The 17926-nt window shown below is 39.8% G+C and overlaps 1 protein-coding gene across 5 annotated transcripts in view; it reads left to right on the top strand.

Moving 5' to 3' along the window:
• Window positions 1–17926, top strand: part of NAA35 (N-alpha-acetyltransferase 35, NatC auxiliary subunit) — a 93151-nt gene that overhangs the window by 49657 nt on the left and 25568 nt on the right. For all 5 annotated transcript variants that reach the window (XM_073021458.1, XM_073021459.1, XM_073021460.1 and 2 more), the window contains exon 12: window positions 14182–14360. In XM_073021458.1, the coding sequence (XP_072877559.1) occupies window positions 14182–14360 (179 nt within the window). The remainder of the gene's footprint in view (window positions 1–14181; window positions 14361–17926) is intronic.

Here is a 17926-nt window from a genome sequence, read left to right as displayed (position 1 = left end):
AAACTGACTTGTATTGAGGTGGCATATCATTATGAAACTTTAGGAAAGTGGCAACAAATAGAAGATCCTAAGAGAAAAGAGGCAAAACCAAGTTACATACACAGAATCAAGACAGAATGTCACATGTGCAGCAGCAGTGGAAATTAGAAGTCAACGAAGCAAAACAAAGATCCTAATGCAAAACTTCCTCAGAGCAATAGCAATGAAGACAGTGTAGTTCTGGATAGATACAGATCAGTGGAATATAATAGAATTGAGAGCCCAGAAATGAACACTCATATTCTCAGTTGCTGTTTGACAAGGGTGTCAAGACAATTCAATGAGGAAAGAAATGTCATCAGAGATGCTAAGAGAACTGAATATCCACATGCTGGAGGATAAAGTTGGTTACTCCCTATCGCCCCTGCTGGTCATATACAAAAGTCAGCTCAGAATGGATCAGTGACTTGAATGTAAGAACTAAAGCTATAGAACTCTTAAAACATAGGCATTAATCTTACACCCAGATTAAAAAAAAAAGCAAACCTGAATGAAAAAATGGGCAAAAGATTTGAACAGACATTTCTTCAAATAAGATATGCAAATGAACAAAAATACATGAAAAGATGTGCAACAACATTAATCTTCAGGGAAATGCAAATCAAAATGAAAAGTTACTGCAGCCCACCCACTTGATTGCTTTAATAAAAAAGATGATAAAAAGTGTTGACAAGGATGGGCAGAAACTGGAGCCCTAATACAGTACTGATGGGAATGTAAAATGATACAGCTTTCTTGGAGATAATCTGGTAGTGTCTCAAATGTTAAACATAGAATTATCCAAGGGAAATGAAAACATCCATACAAAAAGTTATACACTAATGCTCATAGCAGCAGCATTCATAATAGCCAAAAGGGAAAAACAGCCGAAATGTCCAATCAGTGGATGAATGGATACATAAAATGGTATATCCATGTAGTGGTGTATTATTTGTCAATGAAAAATGAAGTACTGAAGGACCTTTAAAACGTTGTGTTACTTGGAAGAATCCAATCAGAAAAGACCACGTATTATATGATTTCAATTTATATAAAATGTCCAAAGTTGGCAAATCTATAGAGACAAAGTAGATTCGTGGTTTCCTAGGATTGGGGGAAACATTTTAGGCAGGTAAGAGAGTGAGAGTGATTGCTAATGGGTATAGAGTTTCTTCGTGGGGTGATGAAAATGTCCTAAATTAGATTGTGATAGTGTCACAACTCTGTGAGTGTATTAAAAAACCTTTGAATTGTGTACTTTAAATAGGTGAGTTATGTGGTATGCTAATTATATCTCATTAGAATTGTGAATAAAAGAAAATCACCAGAGAAATGATTTCAGACTTTGGTGGATAATGGTTTCTAATGTTGAATTCTAGACACAAACTATCATTTAATTTTGAGGAAAGATAATTTCAGGCACTTACAGTCTCAGAATTTATCTCACAAAAGTTTTGGAAGATGTGCTCCATTAAAACATGGGAGTAAAGAAAGAGGGAAAGCATGAGGTTTAGGGAAAATGAGAATCCATCATAAAATAATGAAGGAAATCCCCAGGATGGTGGTGAAGGGAGAAAAACACAACATAATAGCTGAGCACCATGTATGGACAAGTCCAGATTGGAGGAAGCCCCAAGGCTCTGGGGAAAATGTCTTGAAGATACAAGACCACTGTTGCATTTGATATATTCAGAAGAGATTGAGAGAACTGGCAAATGGTTTGGGGTTGAATTAAGCCTTATGAGACAATTATTAAACTTCCGAATGCATATGAAAATTAAAATTTTCACATCTGGGCAATGGATAACAAATCATAGTGGTGCTAATGCTGACTTACTTACTTGATCATAGTGGTGCAAACGCTGAATATTGATTATAACCAAAATTGTGATGTAACGGTATTGTAGGTGAGGGGACAGAAGTGTGTGCAGGCATATAATTTGTACATGGTTACAGTGCTACTTGTTTTTTGTTTTACACTATCTCTGACTTCCTCCTTTTCAGGTCTCTGACATCTTCTGGAGATGGAGGAGGAAGTCAGAGATAATATGTAAAACTAAAAAGAAATTAAGGAGTACTCTAAGCCTGTTTTTTGACAATATTTAGAGCAAGGGTGTCCAATCTTTTTTTTTTTTTTTTTTTTTTTTTTTTGAGACAGAGTTTTGTTATTGTTGCCCAGACTGGAGTGCAATGGCGCGATCTTGGCTCAGTGCAACCTCTGCCTCCCGGGTTCAAGTGATTCTCCTGGCTCAGCCTCCTGAGTAGCTGGAATTACAGGTGCCTGTCACCACGCCCGGCTAACTGTTTTATATTCTTTTTTTAGTGGAGACGGAGTTTCACCATGATGGCCAGGCTGATCTCCTGACCTCAAGTGATCCACCCGCCTTGGCCTTCCAAAGTGCTGGGTTTACGGGCGTGAGCCACCGCGCCTGGCCAGGGGTGTCCAATCTTTTGGCTTCCCAAGGCCACACTGGAAGAAGAATTGTCTTGCATCACACATAAAATGTGCTAATGAGAGCTGATGAGCCAAAAAAAGAAAAAATAACCAAAACAAATCTCATAATGTTTTTTTTTTTTTTTTTTTTTGAGACGGAGTCTGGCTCTGTCGCCCAGGCTGGAGTGCAGTGGCCGGATCTCAGCTCACTGCAAGCTCCGCCTCCCGGGTTCACACCATTCTCCTGCCTTAGCCTCCCGAGTAGCTGGGACTACAGGCGCCCGTCACCTTGCCCGGCTAGTTTTTTGTATTTTTTAGTAGAGATGGGGTTTCACCGTGTTAGCCAGGATGGTCTCGATCTCCTGACCTAGTGATCCACCCGTCTCGGCCTCCCAAAGTGCTGGGATTACAGGCTTGAGCCACCGCGCCCGGCCTCATAATGTTTTAATAAAGTTTACAAACTGGTGTTGGACTGCATTCACAGTCATTGTGGGCTGCAAGTTGGACAGATTTGAGGTAGATAATACCAAAAAAGAAATACAAGAGATAACTAAGAGGAAATGGAAGAGATAGCCTCTGGGGAGAGAGAAATGGTGATGTTGGGTGGAGAACATGGTTAAACGATTGATACTGGTTTTAATAAAAGCCTTGTTCAACTGATTCTTGAGCCACATGCATATGTGACTGAAAAAAAGTTAAAAATTTTGTGCGTATTAAAAATAGATTAAAATATGTAGAATATGATGATACATTACCTGTGATAGGGCTCATTTAACTTCCTGAGGACTGACTTTGGCGCTGAAGACAAAACTATGCTGTTACAACCCAGTCAGCTTAACTTGCCCACGGTGGCAGTGTATTGTGCAACAGAGGTGGAGCTGACTCCATTTTAAAATCACAAGCCATTAGAGAGTACTAAGCCGCGATGTGCTAGTGCCAGGAGCCTGAGATGTTTATTCTTTTAGTTCAAAATTTTTTCTGTTTTTAACAAGTCCATGCATACCCACAGATGTGTGCTTGTGTGTGTCTAATCTAGAGGATTTCTGGTTTGGGGATGGTACTGTGAAGATGGCTCTGATGTTTCTACTCTCTAAAACCAGCCAAAATCTACAAGGAATATGGGAAATAGAATCTTTCCAGTGTCTTAAAAAATAGGGAACACTTATAACCAGAATCAAAATAGAATGGGACCCAGGAGAGGGAGAACATTGAGAATGGATACTTAGATTTTCATGGTGTAAACATAAGTAGACCTGCAAAGGACAGTGTTCTCACAAGAGGTTGACATAACTTGAAGGGACAAAACTAGGGATTCTCTTGGAATAATTACAGGTGTGGAGTCCACAAGCTGACTGTGTTAAACTATGTGAGTAATACCTTGGGAGAGGCAAAGGAGGTGGGACTCTGCCAGAAAACATGCACGTTGCTGTCTTTGTTTCTGCTGCAAGACAGAGGAGATGCTGTTGATGTTTCAGTAGTCTGGCTAACTGGTAATCTTTGTGTCAGTAAAAGAAACGCACGCACATGAGCACATAACATGGCTTAAGGAAAGTCAGGCCTCCTGCTAGTCTAGAGTGCCATTCTGACACCCCACTCAAAAAACTGCTTCAAGAAGCACTCCTTCAGTGATACCATAATCAAAAAAGAAACTGCATAGTATTTCTACACAAATATTCCAAGAAAATAGCACAAATCAAGAAAGCAGATGAAAAACACTGCTCAGAAACACTTTTGTACAAAAATTGAAAGAATTTATTTAAAAATGACCTCTGTCTAAGACTAGAGGAAGAAATAACGAATAACAGAAAGGGAGTAAAAGTGACCAGGCAGAGTTCAGGAAAGCAGTAGAAGAGAAAAATCCTGAGATATCTCATTGAAAATAGCAAAAGTGTTCTAGACATTGCTGAAAAGCCATGAAGGACTTGGAGGGCCAGGTGCTGTGTCTCGGGTCTGTAATCCCAACAGTTTGGGAGGCCGAGGCAGGCAGATCACCTGAGGTCGGGAGTTCGAGACCAGCCTGACCAACATGGAGAAACCCCCGTCTCTACTAAAAATACAAAATTAGCTGTGGTGGTGCATGCCTGTAGTCCCAGCTACTTGGGAGGCTGAGTCAGGAGAATCACTTGAACCTGGGAGGCAGAGGTTGCAGTGAGCCAAGATCATGCCATTGCACTCCAGTCTGGGCAATAAGAGTGAAACTCGGTCTCAAAAAAAAAAAAAAAAAAGAACATAGAGGTCAGGATTGAGGAAAAAACTAAGTGAAACAGAAGTGAGCAAAGGAGATTTGAAGTATGATGAGAAAGTAATAGCAAAAGAAGACTCAGTATACATATAATTGGTGTCCCTTAAGATGTTAACTGTGTAATGGAACAGAAAAAAATGTTAGACATTTCTAGAAGAAACTAGAATTAAATCCATAAGTGTGCATTGAAAGAGTATAATGTGTTCCAGGGTGAATTAATAAAGAATTATTAATAGTAAAATAGAGCCTAGTAAATTACTTAAGATCTAAAGCAACCTATATTGGCTTCATGGTTCTTCACATCACCATCAACACAGAAAGTAACATAACAATATCTTCAAAGTCCTCAAGTAAAGAACTGTGACCTGCTGGGCGCAGTGGCTCACACCTGTAATCCCAGCACTTTGGGAGGCCAAGGCGGGTGGATCACAAGGTCAGGAGTTTGAGACCAGCCTTACCAACATGGTGAAATCCTGTCTCTAATAAAAGTAGAAAAATTAGCTGGACATGGTGGTGGGCACCTATAATCCCAGCTACTCAGGAGGCTGAGGCAGGAGAACCGCTTGAACCCGGGAGGCAGAGGTGGTGATGAGCTGAGATCGCGGCATTGTACTTCAGCCTGGGCAACAGAGTGAGACTCAAAAAAAAAAAAAAAAGAACTGTGATATAAAACTTTTACACCCATTCTAAAGGTCTTCAACTGACACTCGTACAAATATTTTTAAACTAGCAAGAACTTGGAATATTTTTCCAAAAACCTTTTCCCTGGAGGAGAAAGACTGAAATCAGGAATGAAATTCAGCCTACTGAGACATAAATGGAAAAGCTGTGACAGGACAGACATTGAGCATTGATTCTGTTTCATTGTCTAACTGTAGTTAAAACGCTGGAAATTGATTTTACTAAATATAATGTAACAGAAGTGTCAAGAATCTTGACGATATAGGAGTAATTAACCAAAGTCAGGAAGTAATGGGGAAGACTAATTTTCTTTTATATGCAGGGATCCAGAGATACTGGTTAAAGCTGAGAAATCATCTGTAATATAAAGATAGGTATATTTCAACATGTAGAGGTAATAAATGGTGATAGAGATAAGACTATTCAAGTTTGGTGCTTGTCGTAGTTCATTTTGTGTTGCTGTAACAGAGTACCTGAGACTGGGTGATTTATTTTGAAAGAGGTTTACTTAGCTCATGGTTCTGCAGCCTGGGAAGTTCAAGATTCATGGTACACGCTCAGCTTCTGATGAGACCATGCACTGGGTCAAAACATGGCAAAGAAGTTTAAAGCAGACACGTGGAAAGAGGAACCAAACAGAAAGAACCTCCCTTTTAACATTACACTATAGTAGGAACTAATCCGTACCTATGAGAACTAATCCAGTCTCACGAGAGTGGGAAGGCATTAATCTGTTTAGGAGATATCTGCCCACTTTACTCAGACATGTCCTGTTAGGCCCCATCTCCCAACACTGTTGTACTGGCAGTTAAACTTCATGAATTTTGGTGGGGACAAAAACACATCCAAACCGTAGCAATGGCCAAAGGAAGGTAAAGGGAGGTCTTTAGCATTATCATTGTTTATTATCGGTAAGAAGATTAACAGATACCTTTCTGAAGGAATAGAACTTTAGAGATATTAATAAAGTTGTAGATACAAAATTAATAAAAGACTTCTCAATTATCAGAAAATACAGCAAAGAATGAATGATCTTAATGAAAGATAAAGGGAACCATGTATTTCCAATTTAGTGATAACAAAACTAAGTTCTGATTGTTGCTCCTCTTTCCTTCTCTTCTTGAAAAAATTCACTCCTAATGCCATGAGGTGGGCCTGAGCACAATGGGCATGTGCACTAGAGCGAGACTTTGGAGCCTGCCTTAGGGATGAGGATGGTGTCCACATGGGAGAGAGGAGTAGCCTGACATAAGGTGGTGTAACCATGTGGGTAGGTGGAGAGTCCTTTTAGCAGGGTGAGGCCTAGCATGGGCCATCAAAGTCTGTGTGGAGTAAGGAAGTGTCCGTACAGAATGGTAGTGGAATGGGGAGGGCATCTGCAAAGAGATAGACCTAGAGCAGGAGTTTGGAACAGTTCAAGGTACCTTGAAAGCATCACCATGAATGGGTAGCCTAACTGGATTCACTGCTTCTTATAGAAGGATGTCTCCACGGGAGTGTAGCTGAGCTTGGGGTGCCTGAGCCTAAGCAGGATCGAGAAGGTGACCATGTGGGAACAACCTGGCACTGTATGTCAGGAGCCTAAGTAGGATGAGGAGGGTGTGTCTATGGGAAGGCAGCCTAGTACAGGGTTTTGGAGTGTAAAGGCAGGGAGTAGAGAGAGGCATGGGGTGTGGGAGTCCAGGCAGGGTAGGCTCATATTAATGAGGCCTGGCAGAGTAGGGTGGTGAAACCTGAGGTAAATTCATGGAGGTGGTTGTGTGCAGGGCTGTCAGAGACCAAGCCAGGTAATGAGGGCATCTGTGCATGGGGGTGACCAGGTGCAGGGTTTCAGAGCCTAAGCATGTTGAAAAGGGTGTCCTTGTGGAAGGTTGCCCAGGTATAGGTGTCAGATCATAAGTGGGGAGAAGAGGCTGTCCAGGAGGACAGGATGGCATGAAATGTCAAAGCCTAAGCAGGAAGAGAAGAGTAGAAAGGTGGCCCCATGTGGGAAGTTGCAGCCTAAGCAGATTGATGAAAAGCTTATGTGCAGAAAGGTAGCCTGTGGTGGGGTATCAGAGCTCAGTTGGGGTGAGGAGAGCATCTCTAGAGGAGTGCCAAATGGAGTGGAGGTTATGGTGGCCTAACATGTCAGTGAGAGATTGTAGTGGACTGAATGATGGTCCCAAAGCTATCAAGGTCCCATTTCTACTTCTCAGAACCTGTAAATATTTATTTGGGAAAGGGATCTTTATAAATGTGATTGTTAAGGGTCTTGTGATGAGGGGGTGATTACGGATTGTCTGGCTGTACCCAAATATCGTAAGTGTCCTCCTAAAAGAGGTGGATGGGCCGGTCATGGTGTAAGTCTTACTGTTGTCACCCAGGCTGGGGTGCAGTGGCACAATGTAAGCTTACTGCAGCCTTTGCCTGCCAGGTTCAACTGATTCTCCCACCTCAGCCTCCTGAGTTGCTGGGATTACAGGCGTACACCACCATGCCTGGCTAATTTTTGTGTTTTTAGTAGAGATGGGGCTTCACCCTGTTGTCCAAGCTGGTCTTGAACTCCAGACCTCAAGTGATCCACCCACCTTGGCCTCCCAAAGTGCTGTGATTACAGGCGTGAGCCACCACATCCAGCTAGGAAAGGCTAGTCTGTAGGGACAGGAAGAAGTACCTTGGTTGCTGAGTATTGGAGTGATAGACTGGGAAATTGCACAAAAAAACCTTTTGGGGTGGTAAAAATGTTCTTTTTGTTGATTGTGGTAGTTACATGGTTGTACATATTTTTCAGACCATTGAACTGTACATTTGATGTTTGTATTGTATGTGAATTATGCCTCAATAAAATTAGAAAAAGGAAGTTTCTCCCACACATGGAAGAAACTTATAGTAGTGATTATTTCTCAAGAGATAAACTGGGGATCACAAGTGGGCGACTTTTTTTCCCTTATGCTCAGTGGTAAGGATGAGATTTTCAGAAAACCCTTTGCATCTATTACCTATTCAAAAATATACACTAAAAAGTGTCAGATATGTAGATTTGTATGGTATTACACCCTAGGTTACTCTCACCAATGAGTAGGGTATGATATTTATTGAGGCCATGCCTTGAGTTTAACAGTTGTGATTTAATACTATTTTGTAAGATTTTGGTTAAATATAACATAAAGCTTACCATTTTAACCATTTTAAGTATCACTGACATTAAGTACATCTACATTGCTGTGCAACTATCATCACTATTTCCAGAACTTTTTAATGTTCCCAAACTGGAACTCTACCCCTTAAACATGAACTCCCAGTTCCCTCCTCCCCATAAACCCTCATGGCCATTATTATACTTCTCTCTCTGAATTTGACTGTTCTAGGTCCATCGTACAAGTGATACTATACAGTACTTGTCCTTTTGTGTCTGGCTTAGTACACTTTTACAACTTTTTGTAGAAGGAAATAAAGTAGCCAAGAAGTGCAGAATAACATGACCGAAGCTCAGCAGCTTTTATTTTGTTTTCCAGAATTCTTTCCAACTTAAGGGCAGCCAAAACTCATTATTTTAATAAACCTGACTATAAATTGCTTATGTAACTCATGAAAGTTATGTCGAATAAATTATATAGTCTCTCTCTTGACTATTACATTTCCAGATCTTTAATTTTGACATCTAATTTACTTTTAGAATAACTTACTTTGCTCAGTAAAACCAAAGTACTTGTTACCATAAATCTTTTATCAAGGGGGAAGGGGAAGGTGAAGAGAAGTTGGTTAATGGGTACAAAAATACAGTTAGATAGATGGAATATGTTCTATTTTTTGATAGTGTAGAAGGGAGACTGTAGTTATTATTTTGTTGTGTATTTCAGAACAGCTAGCAGAGAATTGGAGTGTTACCAGTACAAAGAAGAGAGAAGTATTTGAAGTGACAGATACCCTAATTACCTGATTTGATTATTATACATTGTGTACATGTATCAAAATATCACATATACCCCAAAAATACATACAACTGTTATACATCAGTTTTTAAAAAAGAAAAAGTTGTTATGTAATGACCATGTGCTGTTGGTAGTACTTTTCTGTTGTTAATAATGAAGACCAGTGACCTAACAGGAATTTTAGGACTTTCACAGTTTAAACCTGTGTGTCATAATGTTTTGAAAGTATCAGTTATACTTTATTATTTTAAGAGAATGCTAGTTGAAGGAAAGATAATCTTATTTGGCCCTCTTGTACTGAGTGACTTGAGCATTTTATTTATTTTTAATTTTTAATTTTTTGAGATGGGGTCTGACTGTTTTGGCCAGGTTAGTCTTGAACTCATGGCCTCAAGCAGTCCTCCTGTCTCAGCATCCTAGTGGGCTGGGATTACAGGCACGAGCCACTGTGCCTGGCTTAGCATTTTATTTATGAAGTGTTTTAACAGGAAAATCAAGATAATTTTTATATACCTATAGACTTGTGAAATAAGAAGGAAGCTCTGAAAATTATGTTGTCTAATTTGTATCCAGTTCAGTTCAGGAAAACTTCAGTAGGCATATGCTAGGTGGGAAGTGCCATGAATTATGTTTCTTTCTGAGCTCATTTAGTAAGGGGCATTAGAGCCTGTTCAGGTTATTTCCATATAAGACAACCTGAAATAGTGTGGTAGAGGTATGAAGTACAGTGGGAAAATGTTAAAACAGTTTATTCTGGGAAGATACTGGGTTTGATAAAGCTTCTTTTAACTTTTTATAATTTCTACTCCCTTGAAACCAAACGCAATCTCCTGGCTACCTTTTAGCCCCTCGGCCGTAGTCTACATCCTGAATAACTGGTTTGATCTTTTATTGTAACTGGGTTCTTACCCTCTTTTCTAGTCAAGCAACTTATGATGTCTGGTATAGGATGGTTACTAAATTCTTATGCAGGAGATTCAACAACAGCTGAGACTTAAAAATAGCCATTAGCAACTCCTTTAATCATTAACATGGACCAAAAATGTAGAGGAGAAAAAGTTTAAATATATGTGGAGAATGGAGAGGAGTATATAGATAACTTCTAAATTTATCATAGAAGCTTTGTTTCCAGTCTATTTATAGGCTTCTATTTTTACTTCCTGAGTTTAGAGAAGTTAGGAGTTGGAAAATTGCAACTCCTTAAGGAAAAAAGAAAAACCATATTCTCTGTCCTGTAGGCCAGTGGTCCCCACCCAACCGTTTTAGCACCAGGGACTGGTTTTGTGGAAGACAATTTTTCCACCAACAGGGGTGGGAGGAGGATGGTTTCTGGTTGATTCAAGTGCATTACATTTATTGTGCACTTTATTTCTATTATTACATTGTAATATATAATGAAATACACAGCTCACCATAATGTAGACACAATGGGAGCCCTGATCTTGTTTTCCTGCAAGTAGACAGTCCCCTTTGGTGGTGATGGGAGACAGTGACAGATCATCAAGCACTGGGTTCTCATAAGAATCGTGCGACCTAGATCCCTCATTTTCGCACCTCACAATAGGATTTGTGCTCCTATGAGAATCTAATGCCGCCGCTGATCTGACAGGAAGTGGGGCTCAGGCAGTAATGGGAGTGATGGGGAGCGGCTGTAAGTACAGATGCAGCTTTGCTTGCTTGCCCACTGCTCACCTCCTGCTATGCAGCCTGGTTCCCAATAGGCTACAAACCACTACTAGACCTGGGCTGGGGACCCCCGCTGTAGACCTTTTACATGCTTGGAAGACCTTGTCTTGACTAATACTTTGTCCTTTGAATAACTTAAAACTTTTCTAGGAAGTCATTCCTGTAATTTTTCAATGGATTATTAAATCCTGGGTGTATCCACACTGAATTATGATTGCTTGTTGTATTTGTGTAGACCAGTATTTCTCAACTGGGGCCTCCCAGGGACATTTGGCAATGTCTGGATGCATATTTGGTTTTCACAGTAAAGCGGGTGCTACTGGCATCTCGTGTGAAGAGATCAAGTGCTGCTGCTTTTTAGTTTGTATAAAAGTGAATGTAGTACAGAATATAATATTGGTTGTCCATTTCCCATTATTGTTTACTTTCCATGGTAATACAGATTTTCATGAGTGGCTATTGTCCACTTAATTTTCTACTTGTGACATAGGCCTCTAAAAATGTGTGGATTAAGAATAAAAGAATATTCCTGAATAATAATTTTAGATGCACGTTAGAATGCTTTCAGGGAAAATAAGGGTGATACACTATTGAAGTATCTGAATTCCATGCATTTATTAAAACTCAAAATATATTTGTGTTGGTATGGTGAAGAAGCTTTTTATAGCATTGGTATTACTACTTTAGTTCTATATGAAGTTTTCAAACTATTGCATTATAGTAGAAACAGCCTTTCATTTTATTTTGAGCGTGCTGCATATCTTGTTACTGAGCAAACATATGAGCTGGGTATTTAGGTGTTTGAGAAATTAGGCCAGTTCCTGCTTTCAGAACAGCTCAGAGAGAGGGAAAAATGACATAACTCCATATAGACAGTGCAGTAGTGTATATGGAAAGTACTGGGGAGAGTTGAGGAGGAGAAGGCATTCAAGCTGTTTCAAAACTACCAGCCTAATCATAGGGGATAGGTTTTACAGGTAGAGAAAATAGTTTGCGTAAAAAGTAAAGAGGCATAAAACAGCATGAAATTTGTGAGTCACTGTGCATGCTTATTGTTTACAGTGCTTAAGGAGAAGGGAGTGTTCAGAGATCATTTTCAGAAAAAGGTTAAAACCATGACTCTCATACTCATATAAAACAAAAATGAATGTGACCGGGTGCGGTGGCTCACGCCTGTAATCCCAGCACTTTGGAAGGCTGAGGCAGGCCGATTACTTGAGGTCAGGAGTTCAAGACCCACCTGGCCAATATGTTGAAACCCCATCTCTACTAAAAATACAAAATTTAGCTGGGCATGGTGGTGGACACCTGTAATCCCAGCTACTTGGGAGGCTGAGGCAGGAGAATTGCTTGGTCTTGCCACTACACTCCAGCTTGGGCAATAGAATGAAACTCCATTTCAGGGGGAAAAACAAAAAAAGAATGCTAAAAGCATTCAAACACATGTTATAGCAGTTCAAATGTAAACTTGTAAACAGCACACATTTATATGAAGTAATGGAATGTTGAAATAAGTTGTAAATGGTAGCAAAGTTGTTTTTTTTCCATAAAAGGGGAAAGAAGTCAATGAATTTCTACTAGATAGGATAGAAATTGCATGTTTGTCACTTGCCTACAATTTATAGATTTATGGAATAGCTCCCATGGAATCAATCTGACAGTGAGTAGTTTTCCATTGGAGTGCAGTTTTTTTTTTTTTCTATAGGGAGAGCAGGAAATTGCAAAGCACCTTCCAGTGTTCTACCAAAGAATCTGTACTGTATATAATAGGGAGTCAACAAAGTTTTTGGATTTGGTGAATGAAACGAGGCTGTTTTAGATGAAACAGTTGAGGTGGCAGCGTATAGGATTAATTGAATGAGGGAGCAATCAGTGCAGTTAGGCTGTTGCAGTAGCAGTAAGAGGGAAGAGGAGGGACAGATCGAGTGTACGTTAGGAATTAGAATCTTTAAAACTTATTAGGCATAGGCGAGGCAATGAGAAGAGACAAGGCTTCCGGCTTAAGCAATTGTAAGAATAGTGGGTCATTTTACTGAGAAAGGGGGCCTGTAAGAGGAAAAGCAGTGTTAGGGGAAAAACAAAGAGTGTTTGGACATTTGCCTTTTGAGATGATACGGCATACCAAGGTGGAAATGTTCCTTATGCAGTTATAAGCCATAGGTTTGGAACTAAGAAGGATTGTGGGCTAAAGATTTCAGTCTGGAATCATCATTTAAATCGGAATTTATATTAGAATAAGTAACATCAACCAGTTGCCTAGGGAGAAAATACAGAGAAGAGGAAAAAGACCAAGAACCCTGGGAACATCTCTATTTGCATGGTCCTAAAGAACAACTATGGTGTATATCTCAGGGGCATTATAATATGGTTGTCAGTCTTTTAATTCTTAATAACAACAGCTTTTCAGCTTTAATTTTATCTTTCATTGGCATCTGAAACCATATTTTTTCTTAGGTTGTGGTCTGTTTGTAGACTAGCAGGAGAACTTTGAATAAAAAATTCTTATTTGTGTGTCATTTTAGCGATATACTCCCTCATTTTAGATTTCAAGTTGAGAAAGACTTGGTTTGGAGCTATGCACTAGAGTGAAAAGTGAGATCACCAGTGGACAGAGAAGAAAGAGGAACTCACCCGTAGGTGTCTTACAATACTGTCTTTAAAGCATTGTGGATTTCTCTAATTACGTCTCGTACCAAATGCATTTCGGACTCATTGAGGGCTAAGGGCTGAGGGCTATGCTGCTTTACTCTGCTATTTAGGATTATTGTATAGCTAAGTTTGAATGGATTCTACTGTTTAGTAATTGAGGGGAAGAGAAGCCTACATTATTTGTGTTCCCATTTTACCTTTCTTCACAATTTCATGGTTAATGTGTCATTTCCTCTGTGTTGAAGGAATATACTGACCCTATTTTTTCCTCGGAGTTTTTTCTTCGAGTTCATTTTGACATAGAAACTCGCCTCCCTCACCACTATCACCACCATGTAGGAAGGAAGTACAGTTTTAGGTTATTAAATCTACTTATTTAGTTTTTTTAAAATGTATATATATAGATGTATTCTAAACTATAAAATCTGTTTAGAGGATTTTGTGGTTAAAATTTGTTTGAAAAAGCTTTTTAAACTGGCATTTTTATATTTAATAGCATTTGCAGTTTTAAATTCAGAGAAACATTGAAAAATTTTACTTTCGTTTTTTCTTTTTAGATCATCCAATTATGATGGGTTTCGAACCCCTTGTGAACCAGAGGCTACTTCCACCTACCTTCCCTCGATATGCAAAAATAATTAAAAGAGAAGAAATGGTCAGCTATTTTGCAAGATTAATAGATAGAATAAAAACTGTCTGTGAGGTTGTGAATTTAACAAATTTACATTGTATCCTGGTAAGTACAAATCTCTGTTCCTGAATATAACTTCCATTTAAAAAAATGGATACATAATAATTGTACATATTTATGGGATAGCTTTGGTTTAACAACAGAATAGTTGATCACTTTATAGACACTGACCAAGGGTAAATACTACTCTTTGTCTATTTTCTGTGATAGCTAGAGGATTAACCTATAGAGGTTCATAAATATTATACATACATACATTCTATTTAATCCTCAAAGGTTTTACACTATTTTAGAGATTAAGAAGCTGACATTGAAAGGTTAGATAATTCATCCAAGATTTGTTTTGAGACAGGATCTCACTCTGTTGTCTAGGCTGGAGCGCAGTGGTGTAATCTTGGCTCAAAGTGATCTTGAACCCTTTTTTTCTTTTTTTTCTTTTTTTTTTTTTTTTGTGGAGATGGAGGACTTGATCTGTCACATAGGTGACAGTGCAGTGGCACGATCTCAGCTCACTACAGCCTTGACCTTCTTGGCTCAAGCGATCCTTCTGCTTCTCAGCCTCCCAAGAAGCTGGGACCACAGGCGTGTGCCACCACGCCCAACAATATTTTAGTTTAATCATTATTTTTGTAGAGATGGGGTCTCACTGTGTTACCCAGGCTGGTCTTGAACTCCTGGGTTCAAGCAGTCCTCCCACTTCTGCCTCCCAAAATGCTGGGTATGCAGGTGAGAGCTACCGTGCTCTGCCAACCTTGAACTCTTGAGGTCAGGTGATCCTCCCACTTCAGCCTCCCAAGGAGCTGGGAGAGACACATACCACTAGAGCTGGCTAAATTTTTTTTTTTTTTTTTTTTTTTTTTTTTTGAGATGGAGTTTCCCTCTGTTGCCCAGGCTGGAGTGCAGTGGTGTGATCTCCGCTCCCTGCAACCTTTGCCTCCCAGACTCAAGCTGTCATTCCACATCAGCCTCCCAAGTAGCTGGGGCTGCAAGCATGTGCCACCATGCATGGCTAATTTTTTGTATTTTTGGTAGAGATAGGGTTTCACCATTTGCCCAGGCTGGTCTCTGACTCCTGAGCGCAAGTGATCTACCTGCTTCAGCCTCCCAAAGTGCTAGGATTACAGGTGTGAGTCACTGCACCCAGTCAACTTTTAAATTTTTATTTATTGTGGAGACAAGGTCTCACCATGCTGCCCAGGCTGGTCTCAAACTCTTGGACTCAAGCAGTCCTTCCATCTTGGGCTCCCAAAGTGCCAGGATTATAGGCATGGGCCAGTGCACTTGGCCTCACCTTAGTTTTAAGAGTGGGGATTGAACTCTAGATTCTGTCTTCAAAACATATAAATGTGTATATGTATGCTGGTATACATAAACATATGTATTTAAGTGTGTGTATGTGTGTGTGTGTTTATATATAAATATATATGTATATATGTGTATAATTTTTATATATATATAATTTTTTTTTTGAGATGGAGTCTTGCTCTGTTACCCAGGGTGGAGTGCAGTGGCGCGATCTCGGCTCACTGCAAGCTCCACCTCCCAGGTTCACGCCATACTCCTGCCTCAGCATCCTGAGTAGCTGGGACTACTGGCGCCCGCCACCACGCCCAGCTGATTTTTTGTATTTTTAGTAGAGACGGGGTTTCATCGTGTTAGGCAGGATGGTCTCGATCTGCTGACCTCGTGATCTGCCCGCCTCGGACTCCCAAAGTGCTGGGATTACAGGCATGAGCCACCATGCCGGGTCTTAAGTGTGTGTATATATACTTTTACATATAAAAATAGGATCATGGTGTTTAGTAACCTGCTTTTTAAAATTGCTTGTCTCTGTATCATGGACATCTTCCTTTCCATGTCAACAAATGCATGACAAATTCTACATTATTTTAATGGCTGTGTGGTATTCCATTTTAAGCATATATTACAAGTTTTTTCATTTCATTCATGTAAATTACATTTAGGTAATTTTCAGTGTTACAGACAATACTAAGATGAACATATGTATAGGTAAATCTTTTTATTATATGCTTCCTTTCCCCTTAAGATAAATTCCTAAAAAACGAAGCTGCTAGGTGCATTTTTAACTATCATATTTTGGATTAATATTTTTTATGGGTTAAAATATAGAAAAACAGGGCTCATTTTAAGAACATTCAGAGATGGAGCTTTTTTTTTGTTTTTTGTTTTTTTCTCCTGTACCTGCTGACAGCAGAAAAGCTTTTTAATTAGTACGGTTATAGTAGCACATGTAAGGTTAGTAGGAAAGGTAGAAAATGTGCGAGACAGTACTGTTGTTCTTAGGACGTAAGTACACTGACATCTGTGGCATAGCTAGGCATTTGTTACCTTACACGCCAAGGTATGGAATTGCTAGCCCCATGTCATTTCCTCTGTGAAATCTTCCCCTTTGGTTGCTGGTTGCCACTGTACCTGTGTTCCTTGAGATCACACAGTATATAGTTTATACTCCCAGCATTTAGCAGCAGTCTCTGCGAAATAGTTGATAGTAAAGATTTGTGCTTTTGTTTGTGTTCTTTATTTTTCCTTCTATTAATTTTTTTGTCATTAAAACCCAGCTTAAGTCTTCATTCTTTTAATAACTTTCACTCATTATGCCTTTAATACCTTACGTTGCATTTGCTTTCTTATACTGTGTTATAAGAATCAGAATTTTAAAAGTTCCTAGGAAAAAGATCACAGACAGTTTTACATCTAAACAAACTAAGGTTCAGAGGTTCTAAAGTAACCAAATTAGATGACTAAATGAGAATATCTATTTTCTTACTCTTTTCTGCCACATTGACTTTTTTTAATCGTAATTGTTACATGGATATACATTTGTGTTCACTAGATTAATCGCAAGGTCTTTAGGTAAAATCAACCTATAAACCCATATCAACCATAAGGTAATACGTTTTTAATGTATATGGTTGTTTTACCAGTTGTGTCGGTAGGCAAACGGACTTTAAAATATTTTTTTTAGTAAGCAACAGGGCTGACTTGGGTTGTGACAGGCTCCTGATATTGAAGGCTAAGTTGTCTGCCATTATTGTCGGTCCATTTCGCTGAGCCCTCTGAGGAAACCATGGCCCATTGCAGGTACCTTAGGGGGACCCACATTGGTTCTAACCAAGGGTAGGTAGCTGAGGCATTGTCAGTGATCCTTTAGACTTTTCTCAGCAAGCTGCAGGATTTCTTTTTTTTTTTTTTTTTTGAGACGGAGTCTCGGTCTGCCGCCCAGGCTGGAGTACAGTGGCCGGATCTCAGCTCACTGCAAGGTCCGCCTCCCGGGTTCCCGCCATTCTCCTGTCTCAGCCTCCCGAGTAGCTGGGACTACAGGCGCCCGCCGCCTCGCCCGGCTAGTTTTTTGTATTTTTAGTAGAGACGGGGTTTCACCGTGTTAGCCAGGATGGTCTCGATCTCCTGACCTCGTGATCCGCCCGTCTCGGCCTCCCAAAGTGCTGGGATTACAGGCTTGAGCCACCGCGCCCGGCCTAGGATTTCTTAATAAAGAGTTTGATCACATAGATGCCTGAATAGGCATTTATTCTGGTTTCGGTTTCTGAAGAGCTGCTATCCCAAGCCCAAATAGTTATCATTAACAAATC

Source organism: Chlorocebus sabaeus, chromosome 12 (genome assembly GCF_047675955.1).
Source record: "Chlorocebus sabaeus isolate Y175 chromosome 12, mChlSab1.0.hap1, whole genome shotgun sequence".
NCBI classification, from domain to species: Eukaryota; Metazoa; Chordata; class Mammalia; order Primates; family Cercopithecidae; genus Chlorocebus; species Chlorocebus sabaeus.
Note: the sequence above shows the minus strand (reverse complement) of the source record. Positions and strands in the feature narration are given on the sequence as shown.